This window comes from Alosa sapidissima, chromosome 19 (assembly GCF_018492685.1).
Source record: "Alosa sapidissima isolate fAloSap1 chromosome 19, fAloSap1.pri, whole genome shotgun sequence".
NCBI classification, from domain to species: Eukaryota; Metazoa; Chordata; class Actinopteri; order Clupeiformes; family Clupeidae; genus Alosa; species Alosa sapidissima.
Genome location: NC_055975.1, coordinates 23,368,846 through 23,379,951, shown reverse-complemented (window position 1 = coordinate 23,379,951; position 11,106 = coordinate 23,368,846). Strand labels below are relative to the sequence as shown.

At 44.3% G+C, this 11,106-nt stretch overlaps 1 protein-coding gene across 3 annotated transcripts in view; it reads left to right on the top strand.

Moving 5' to 3' along the window:
• Positions 1-11,106, top strand: part of dnaaf9 (dynein axonemal assembly factor 9) — a 38,639-nt gene that overhangs the window by 16,465 nt on the left and 11,068 nt on the right. For all 3 annotated transcript variants that reach the window (XM_042072397.1, XM_042072399.1, XM_042072398.1), the window contains 10 exons: positions 1,515-1,600; positions 2,199-2,300; positions 2,532-2,652; positions 3,118-3,206; positions 3,308-3,433; positions 4,862-4,987; positions 5,604-5,641; positions 7,073-7,205; positions 7,990-8,076; positions 8,890-8,996. In XM_042072397.1, the coding sequence (XP_041928331.1) occupies positions 1,515-1,600; positions 2,199-2,300; positions 2,532-2,652; positions 3,118-3,206; positions 3,308-3,433; positions 4,862-4,987; positions 5,604-5,641; positions 7,073-7,205; positions 7,990-8,076; positions 8,890-8,996 (1,015 nt within the window). The remainder of the gene's footprint in view (positions 1-1,514; positions 1,601-2,198; positions 2,301-2,531; positions 2,653-3,117; positions 3,207-3,307; positions 3,434-4,861; positions 4,988-5,603; positions 5,642-7,072; positions 7,206-7,989; positions 8,077-8,889; positions 8,997-11,106) is intronic.

Here is an 11,106-nt window from a genome sequence, read left to right as displayed (position 1 = left end):
GACGTGGTACAGACAGCAGGGCTAGTAGAACTATGCGAACTTCTGGGTACTCAGATGACCCGCGATAGGAACTGATTTGACCAGAATACTTTATTGTAGGCCTTGTGGTTTAGTAATACATCACTAAACCATATACATCTTAGGTGTTGGTATTAAGGTGTTTTCCTGTTAATTTGTTATGTGGGTAATATGAAAAAAAGGAAAGTAAACCTGCTCAAATATGTTCATCCAGTATTTACTGAAAGGTGCATCATTTGAGGTGCTTGCCATCCAGTGATGGGTACATTTACCCCCTTCATAAACTTTTGTTTATACTCAAAGATTTTTACATTTACAGTAGGACTTTATCTCTGACCACTTTCAAGCCATGGCCTTTTGAAATTTTGATATAAAAATCCAATGGTGTTGCTTTCTTAACCCTGACGCCTAGTTTGCCAGGTTTAGAAAAGTTATGAGAGGAAAATATTTTTATTTGGTGTGAAACACACACATACCCGTTTTTATGATTTTTGTTTGTTTTATAATTTGTATTAATATTTATTTTATCATTATTTTATTTATAAGCTAAGGTTGCTAGCACAGGTGTCTAAAACTAGATAAAAACACTTGCACTTTCTGTTTGCAGTTTTGTGTGGTATTTGAAAAAAAGAACATTGCATTTTCAGAAATAGCCGGCCCTCCAATCAGATGACGTTGGCAGAAGTGGTCCCCAGCTCATTTGAGTTTGAGACCCCTGCTTTACACCTATGTGTTCGGTAAATTCTGCTGTTTATTCTGATATGTAGGCTAATCTCTTGAATGAAAAGTTTGTGGGATATTCCACCACGACGAATGGGTGTGGAGATGTCCGCCTGTTTGCCTCATAGGTCTAAATAGTAGCATCATCTTGTTTTCCGTTAAGGTGTTGCGGGCCGGATTAAAATAGCTACGGGCCACTTCAAAAGACAAATTTGCATGAGAATATTAGTCTGTTTAGATACAACGCAGATCCACAGATCTCACTAGATTTGTTTATGCAGTCATCCTGAAATAAGCTAGCAGTGGCACATGAAAGCATAGCGACAGTTTGTTAATGGTAATGGCAAAAAGTGAAGCACTGCACCAGTGACTATAGGCTATGCTGCAGGTGGCGGCTCACTGGTAGTTGTTGAACTTCAAATCAGCGCGATTTACGGCTGGTAACGTTACATGATCCCTACAGACACTTTCTTATTTTTAACCGTCAATAACTATGAAAATTAGATCGGATCTGACTATTTGTGGTAGCCTATGCTAGCTCTATTTATCTACCCGCCACAGTGGCTGGTAAGTTGACCAAATTCACCCGCCAGCGCACAAAACTACCCGCATTTGGCGGGGGGCGGGTGGCCAATTTCCATCCCTGACGCGCGCGTGCGCACACACACATGCACACATTGTCAGAGCCATGGCTCACTGAGAGCGACAGGGGTGATTGCATCCACACACTCACACTTCCTGGCCCAAGTGTAATGGTGTGTGATATGTTGTTACAGGTCCTTCAGGTGTGGCATGGGCCAGACTCAACCTTCAGCCTGCAGATGGTGGACGCAGGTCAACTTAGTGGGGAGCAAATGAGCATGTAAGACACACACACACACACACACACACACACATTGGCATGGGGATTTCACTCAAGGGGAAATAGCAGACAGCAAGGTTATTTCAGTTAACAGATCCCACTGTCAGACTGCCAGTGTTTGCCCCCATATGAGGGTATTTCCCCATAGTGGCATTTCTGAAAATGATTTTCACACATGCAGGCACACACACAAGGACACACACAACACACACACACAAACTCACACTCACATTCCCCCTCATACTCCTACAAACACTCTCTCTCACACACACACGCACACACACACACACACACACACACACACACACACACACACACAGAGAGCCATTAAGGTGTGTGACAGGATGATGGAAGTCCCCGGTGTGTCCTGCAGCAGATGTTGACCCAGTTGCACGCTGGAGCCTTAAGCTCTCCCGGCAGCCTCTTTTCCTTCCTGTCTCAGATGTGGCTGCCCGCCCGCGTCAAAGTCTGCCTGGGAGCAGCAACAAGCAGCTCTCTGATCTCCCAACCTGCCCTCACACAGATGGTGTGTGTGTATGGGTGTTTGTGTGTGTGTGTGTGTGTGTGTGGGTGTTTGTGTGTGATCTTCTCCTCACAGGTACTCCAGATTGCAGATATTCAATGAGGGTCCCAGTTCATCTGCACTCAAACAGAGAGTAGTGCTTAAGACGGCATACCCCGATCTCCCTGAGCTTGATAGGTAAGCACACTCGCATGTGCCAGAACACACACACACACACACACACACACACACACACACTTATAAATAAACAAAGAAAGATGAACAAACACATACATATACACAGACACACACTCACACAAAATGTAGACATACACTAAAATACAAATTGCTGATGAAAGGCTGATGAATATTGTGTGTGTTGTTCTGGGTACTTAAAGATGATCATGTGAGTGTGTTTTTGCCCTGCAGGTTCCGGCAGCATTTTGCCCTATGCAGCAGTGTGTGTGATGAACCTGTAAACATTGATCACTTGGAGGCGCTGTTCCCCAACACACACATCAGTGCAAGTCTGCCTGAGAACAAACCCAAGGTCAACACACACGAGCGCAAGCACAATCACACACACATAAATGTGAACCAACAGACACACAACACACACACACACACACACACACACACACACACACACACACACACACACACACACACACACCATGTCTGAGTGGGACTCAGGTACAAGGTTAACACAAGTACAAGGTTAGCACAAAAACACAACACAACAAGTTTGCCCAGCTACAAAATTAGTACATAAGAAACACGTCTCAACGAGAGGCTGTCGGAGTGCAAAAAACAACAACAACAACAAACAGCATGGTTCACTTTGTCCTTTACACTGTCCTTGCAAGTGGAAGTATGTATAGATGTACCTCATTTGCAGTACTGTATGTCTATTTTCTTCTGGGTGTATGTGTTTGTCTGGGTGTTTATGTGTGTATACGTGTCTGTGTGTGTATACGTGTCTGTGCGTGTGTGTGTGTGTGTGTGCTGGGAACAGGTGGTGGTCTCTGTGATCACTGGGCTGCCAGGAAGCCATAAGGAGAGCTTGTGTGATTTCCTGCTCAGCCTCAATCAGGAGTCTAAGAGGTGAGTTGGACTCGGCTCCACTTCCACAGTCTCACTATTATGTGATGTATTATTTTAATTGGTTGTGAGGTGTGTGAGCTGATCTGTTGATTGGTTGGCAGGTGGATGATGTACCGCCCCTCTCCAGACGCTATTGGCTTCAGTGCCTCTCACCTGCAACAGTTCCTCAGCAAAGTGGTCGAGAACCAGAAGCAACCAGAACAGAGAGTTCTGCTGACGACCCCAGGGTAAGGATGAATATGTGTGTATCATGGACCATGATGTACACACAAACACACTTATGTACTCATACCCTTTTGATGTATCTCTTTTGTGTAAACCTTTAGGCAGGGATCACACTGGCCAGCGGCAAACGGCAGCGGCAAGCGTAACGCAACACTCAGACCATAATAAGTTCTATCTCGTTCCTAAGCAACAAAAATGGTTTGCCTAAACTGACAATTGAATACGCTCGCGTTGCGCTTTGAAAGTTGAACCAAGTTCAGGGCTCAGCTAGCCTGACAAGCCAGACCCACATTAAAATGTAGGGTCTGGGCACTCACCGTTCGCAGTGCTCAGTCCGAGGGGCAGGATAATCAGTTGTCTTTCAAATTCCCTCTGCACGCAATAGGAGTCCCATGCGTTTCCCACCAGCTGAGCTAGTTGGCTAGTTCAAACGTTTGCCAACTTAATAAAAGCTGATATTCGTGTCACACTGTTCGCCAGCAGCAACATCCATCTTATTTGTTTTCAAGTAGCAGGGAATTCAAACCGTTGCAACTCTGCCATCAATCATTATCTGCCATCATTATGTTAAGCCCACCTAACGACTCTATACACGATTTCATTGGCCTGATTAAGTTTCGATTTCTGGAGCTCACAAGCCAACGGAGAGTTGCTAGACTAGCCCTGGCAGCAAATGTACAGTAATTTGCTGCCGCTAGGGGCGCGTCTAGATTTCTAGGCTAGCGCTCAGCTTGTTCAACGCTAGCATTACGCCAGCGCTACCACCGTTCCGCTAGCGAACCATAGAGAACAACAGGAAACCTGCCGCTTGCCGCTGGTCAGCGTGATCCCCGCTTTAGTGATAGTAGTTTCAGTCATATTTTGTAAAATCAGTATATGAAAATGAAACAGAGCCCGTCAACTCATCCCACTCATCCCAAATATGCCATTTTATGCTTTGCCTGCCACTGTGAAGGGAACTGTATACCCATTGGCAGTATAACAGTGGTCCTCACAAGCATACAGGTTCAACCAGCGATCGAGGTGGCAGCAGGTCATGTAAAGAAACAGAAAAGATTTTGTATGTCCATGGCGGAACGTATGAGGAACGGTGGTGTTTGGAGTTGTGTCTGCTGTCTTAGGGCCGTCTGCTGAAGGACGTCTGGTGGTATTTTGTCTTTGCTAGTGTTTTGAGAGAAACACTCAATACACTTCTAAATGAATTCTGAGCCTTCAGACCAGTTGACATTTCAGTTGTTCAGCCAAGTGCTCTTCTCACAAACAGACACCACAGACATAAGAAATGTTTTATAGATATGTCTTGGGCACTAAATTCTTTGTGTGTGTGTGTGTGTGTGTGTGTGTGTGTGTACTGTATATGTGTGTGTGTGTGTGTGTGTGTACGTGCGTGCGTGTGTGTGTACTGTACGAGTGTGTGTGTGTGTGTGTAGGTACACAGACGTACTGGAGGTGGTGCAGTGTATTGTGTCTCACCCTGACCCTGTGGTGAGGTCAAGTGTGAGGGTGGGGGCAGTGACTGCCTGTGTGAGTCCTCTCAGCTCTTACATGGAGCACAGGTACTGTAGGCTTGTCCTAATGACATATTTTGTAAAAACAAAACAGTTGATAATAAGACTGAACTTTAGTGTTTTAATGTGTACAATTACATAATAAATACATATTGTTCAAATGTATATTTTTATCTGATTGCTAGCCCAGTTTCATCAAATAACTGAATGATAAATAATAAATCAAGCAAATTACATGAAAATGTGTGTCTTGCCTAGATTGGATCACAGGATAGACTGGATATACAGTATATATATATATATATATATATAATAAACTGGATGTATAGATTCTTACTGTTGCTGCAGTATTTTGTACTGGTAGATCTCTGGTCCTGAGCTCTGATTTCATTCAGTTGTATCCCAAATTTATGCAGTGGACTCATAAGGTCTGTTTCCATTCATGCTTACGCTAAAGAGTTAGTCATTCTCAGCGTACGATTATGTTTGAGAAATAAGAAGCACATAAAAAGAATTTTCCATATTTTTGTGACAAATCGGGATCAAGTACTGAAGTAGCTATGCAGAAGCCCCCCTGCTCATGGTCTTGCTGTGGCCTTGTGAGTGTCTGAGTCAAGTGTGTGTGTGAGTCAGGCTTATCTGTCTGTGTCTCCTTCCTCAATAGGTTTTTCTTCCCCAAACTGCTGGAGCAGTGCAGTCAAGGTCAGTGGCTCACTTATTTTTGTCAGTGTGTGTGTAGGTGTGTACAAGTATATAATGTTTGTCATCTGTTCTGATTTGGGCATGGTGTATTTATTTACCGGTAGACTTAACTGAAAACTGTGTGTGTGTGTGCGTGCCCGTGTGCACATGCCCGTGTGTGTCATTTCAAGGAGGTTGGGCTGCATCGATTTGGCTGAGGCCATCTTCAGCCCGCTGAAGGCACATTCATTCACACAAAAAGAATCAGGCATCTCAAAGCGCACAGAAAGTCATTTGAAGGTCACTTCAGAGTACTCTAAGTACACTTACCTTCGAGAGTCCCTGTTTGAACCCAATTCAGTCTAGAAAAAAAGCACTGCACTGTAGTAAGGCATTACGCATTAAAGAGAGTAGTCTTTAATGGACAGTGGAATGGATAGTGGGAACAGTGTGCTGATGTTGCGATTATGGAGCAAGAGAGCAACGTGGTGCAGCACTGGTGGATTTATATGGCTGTAAATCTGCTCAAAAACACTGAGAGATTCCTGCTCGACGCTGCCAAGTCACACAGACAGACACACACACACACACACACACACACACAGGCCTGCAGCAGATAACTAAATACACGCGTCGCCTCCAAAAAGGACATTCAGGCACCATCAATTACACTAATCTAATTAACGTGAATCAGATTGATATTACTGTTAGATCAACATGAAAAGGCTCTGCTTCTCCCATTGATTAACATGATCAATTAAATAGGATTTTGTTTATTGCAGGCGTAGGTACTTAGACTCTCTCACTCCCAATAATTTCGCTGACTTGCAGTAATAATTATTACCCTAGTCTGTGCCACTGGCAATTACAGGCTGTCTGTTAAATAATGTATAATGTAGTGAGAGACTTATTAGATTAACATACAGTTAACAGACTGGTGAGAGCTTTTGATGGATTTATTCAATTAAGAGTTAACTGAGTGATGACTGACTGCTGTGTGTGTTTGGGTGAAATGATAGTGCCATATAAGGTTATATACCTGAGACGTGTGTTTAAAGAATGGTTGTGGTTGTCTGTCATCCACTCTTTTGATTCAGAGCATTTAGTGTTGTGGTGCATCATGTGTTCAAGGCAAACTAAAAGACATCCCTTTGAGTAGAGAATGCCCATATAGAGCCATTAGAAATCAGTGTTTGTCCAGCCTACAAAGGGAAGAAAGTCCTGCATGCTTAAACTGCCTGCAGCAATAGGTTGTATTTTGTTTTGTTCAAGATGTTTTTCTAATGTGAAGGTTGAATGTGTGTGAAAAACAGAGCCTGAAAGAGACACTTGAAATGTCTCCATATCAGATACTTTGTGCTTGTGAATGTTTGTGTTTGTGAATTTTCATATTTATGTGATTGAGTACATTGTTGATGAGACGTGCCTGTCTTGTGTGTGTGTGTGTTGTAGGTGTTGTGAGTAATGTCGTGTTCACCGGACTGACGGAACAGAAGCACCCTCTCCTCCAGCACGTTCAGCAGCTAGTCCGATCAGCCAATCCCAACGCAGCATTCATCCTGGCTGACAGAGGTGCAGTCACGAGGTGAGGACACACACAAACACACTCACCGATGAAGAATCATACACACACACACACACACACACACACACATGAGGAATTAGTTCATACATTGACTCGTGTGCACATAAATCTGCACTTCACTCACACACAGACACACACACACACAACCTCACACACACACACACACACACACACACACACACACACACACACACACACACATGAGGAATCACTTCATACATTGACTTGTGTGCATATAAATCTGCACTTCACTCACACACACACACACACACACACACACACACACACACAGACACAGACACGCATACTCACTCACACACACTCTCACACACACACACACACACACACACACACACACACTCACTCACTCACTCACTCACTCACTCACTCACTCACTCACTCACTCACTCCCACGCACACAGACAGACAATGCGCCCCAGACTCAGTGCTATCATTATCCTGTTCTGCACCGTCTCAGCTGGGAGCTGCCCTGATGAAAGTGGCCGCATGTGGCAGCAGATTGAATGGACTGATTATGGCAAAGCTCCTTTTTATATTATAGCCACGCGTATTAAAGCATTACAGCTGTGACATCACATCAGCGCTGCAGCAATATTTTTAATGTACAGTACAGTACTTTCAATGAGAGAGAGAGAGAGAGAGAGCACGTGCTCACACACATCTGTTTGCATGTGGGGTGGGAAGGGCAGTTCTAAAAGCATGCTTGTTTAAGAATGGAATGTGATTATTGTGTGTGTGTGTGTGCGTTTGTGCTATCCTACAGGACTGCGGACATGAGATTTATTCTTTCTGAGAACAGCTTTTCCGAGGCTCATATGATAAGGGCACGGTACCTGTTGTACCCAGGATGGTAAGATGTATACAAACACTCACAGTCCACACACACACACACACACACACACACAAACACACACACACACCGGTACAAACTTTAATGGTCAGGTCTGTCACACAGTGGAAACTCAAGAGGACTGAGGATATTGATATGGATATCAGACACACAGTAAATCAGTCATACAATCACTGACATTAAGTGCCCTGGTAATCTCTTAGGTCACTTTTTATGTGCTGGGTGTGTGTGTTCTGCGGGTCTATATGGAGATGTCCCATTGGGAGAAGCTTCCCAGGTCTCTGTGCATGCCAATGGTAGCTTACACAAATACAGCACTGTTACTAGGCAGAGTGTGTGTGTGTGTGTGTGTGTGTGTGTGCACGTGTTTGTGTGGGTGTGTGTGTGCTCGTGTGTGCGTGTGTGTGTGTGTGTGTGCTCGTGTGTGCGTGTGTGTGTGTGTGTGCATGTGTGTGTGCACGTGTGTGTTTGCTCGTGTGTGTGTTTGTGTGTGTGTGTGTATGTGTGTGTGTATGTGTGATGACATGTATGTGACACATAGAGTTGTGTCTAGCTGCTGTGGGGATTTGTGTGAATGTGTTGGGACAGTATGTGTGTGGTGCATGTGAGTGGGTATGGGCATGTGAGTGGTTGAGTAAGTGGGTATGTCCTAGTAGCATGTTGTCATGCGTGTTAGTGTGTACTTACGCGTGTTTGGGTCTGTGTCAGTGCTGTGTGTGTTCCCTACTGTGTGTGTCTGTGTTTGCAACAAAAATACTCCATTACTGAGTGCCTTTGCGTGTATGTTAATATATGTGTGTGTGTCTGTTGCAGGGCTGGAGGCAAGTTTGTGTGCGGTTCTGCCTCTCTCTCTATCTCTCAGATTCGCCTGCAATTCAGCCAGCCCCTAGAGAGAGCCCTGTTCCTGCACCACTGCAAAGGTGAGACCATGTGTGTGTGTGTGTGTGTGTGTGTAAGTGAGAGTGTGTGTGAGAGAGAGAAACAGACAGACACAAGGCGCTAACATGTGTGCCTGCATCTCTGAGAAAAATAGACAAGGAAAGAAAAAGATGGAAAAAGAGGGGAAGGACTGTGTGTGTGTGTGTGTGTGTGTGTGTGTGTGTGTGTGTGTGTGTGTGTGTGTGTGTGTGTGTGTGTGTGTGAGAGAGTGTGTGTGGGTGGGTGTGTCTGTGTGTGTGTGTGTGTGTGTGTGTGTGTCTGAGAGAATGAAAAAATTGTAACAGTAGGTTATGTTCCTGTCTGCATATATTAGAGAGGGGGAGAAAGCCAGCAAGAGGGAGGGTAAACAGGGAAATTTAAAGTGTGTGTGTGTGTGTGTGTCTGTGTGTGTGTGTGTGTGTGTGTGTGTGTGTGTAATGTAGAGTGATACTCTCCCAGTCCAGTAGTGTGAACTCACGGGGTGTTGCCAGGCGACCACAGAAGACTGAGTCTGATACTGCAAAGTAATCCGGATTATATAAGCACTCGCGCGCGCGCACACACACACACACACACACACACACGGGAATGTGTGTATGCAGCCGCTGCCAATTAGCTGCCTTAACCAGCGCTGCTAGCTCTGTTTCCCCTCTCTCGGGATGACCGCCAGGGCAGCTGATTGCCCTGCCTCTGTGTGTGTGTGTGTGTGTGTGTGTGTGTGTGTGTGTGTGTGTGTGTGTGTGTGTGTGAGATAGCGAGAGAGAGCAAGTATGAGCGGTTGTGTATGGAGTCATGTGGGTCTCTGATGGTTCATTTTGCTGCGTGTGTGTCTCGCACGTGTGTCTGTGTGTTTGTGAACTTAAAGTACTTTTCCACTCATTTGTGTGTGTTTGTGTTTGTGTGTGCATGAGTGTGTGTGCGTGTGTGTTTATTGCTATGATGTGTCAAAATTAACATATTCGGTTGAAAGACAGTTTCACATAACTGCCTGTACTGAGACCATGTGTTTTTTCAAGCATTTTTTCAAGTCTTTAATGTCAGTTAATGACTATTCTAACTGTTTCACATTTAAAGCTTTTGTGAGTGTAAAAAATGTAATGAGGCTAGTGCCATTAGAAGCAAAGCTTGTTATGCCAAATGAAAAATGACTCGATAACAGTCCAAAAAAAGTCCAATTAAAACAAGCAAATTATGCAGCATTTTGTTCCGTCTCTCTTCCGCATGGGTGGCTGCATTGAGAATAATCACATTTAAAATGTGAAAGATAAGCTGGAGTGGTCCTATGTACATTTGGGCAGGGATCACACTGACCTAAAAACACATCACATCATTACACTGTGGCAAGCGGCAGGTTTCCTGTTGTTCTCTATGGTTCGGCAGCGGAATGGTAACACTGCGTTGAACAAGCTGAGCGTTGAACTTGGTTCAACTTTCAAAGCGCAACACGAGCATATTCAGTTGTCGGTTTAGGCAAACTGTTTGTGTTGCTTAGGAACGAGATAGAACTTATTATGGTCTGAGCCAATGTGTACCAATGCAACCTTATGTTCTCTAAAACCCTCAGAGCTGGTGGATGCATTCTTACTGTGGGTTCACCATGTGAGCGCTTCAGGTGGTCTCATACCAATGACAGTATCTTCTCATGACTGACACAGACCTCCTAGATGATTTTATGCAGCTAGATTTAAAATGTCGTTGGATATTTGTGAGAAAGAGAGAGTGGAATGGAGAGGTTGTTTGGGATGGCAGAGTACTACTTCAGCTTGCTGCGAGGCTGTATGTTCAGTGTGAGTTTATATTGCCTATGATGCCTACTTTTTAAAGTATTTTTGTTTGTTTGTTATTTCATATATTGCACTGCGCACTGTAAATAAACCTGCACCTTTATCACTTAAACTTCGAGAGCTATTTGTTGTCTGCCAACCCTTCAAACACTTGAGTCTTCTGGACACGCCCATCCCTTAAATGTGAGTTGGGGATTGCAAAGCCTCTCTCTCAATATTATTTTGATGCTGTGATTTTCAGCGTACCAACATGGTCACAGTGGTCAATTTGTATTTGTCCAGAGACGTGCATTTTTTAGCATTAATGTAAAACTTTCCGCCAATCAGT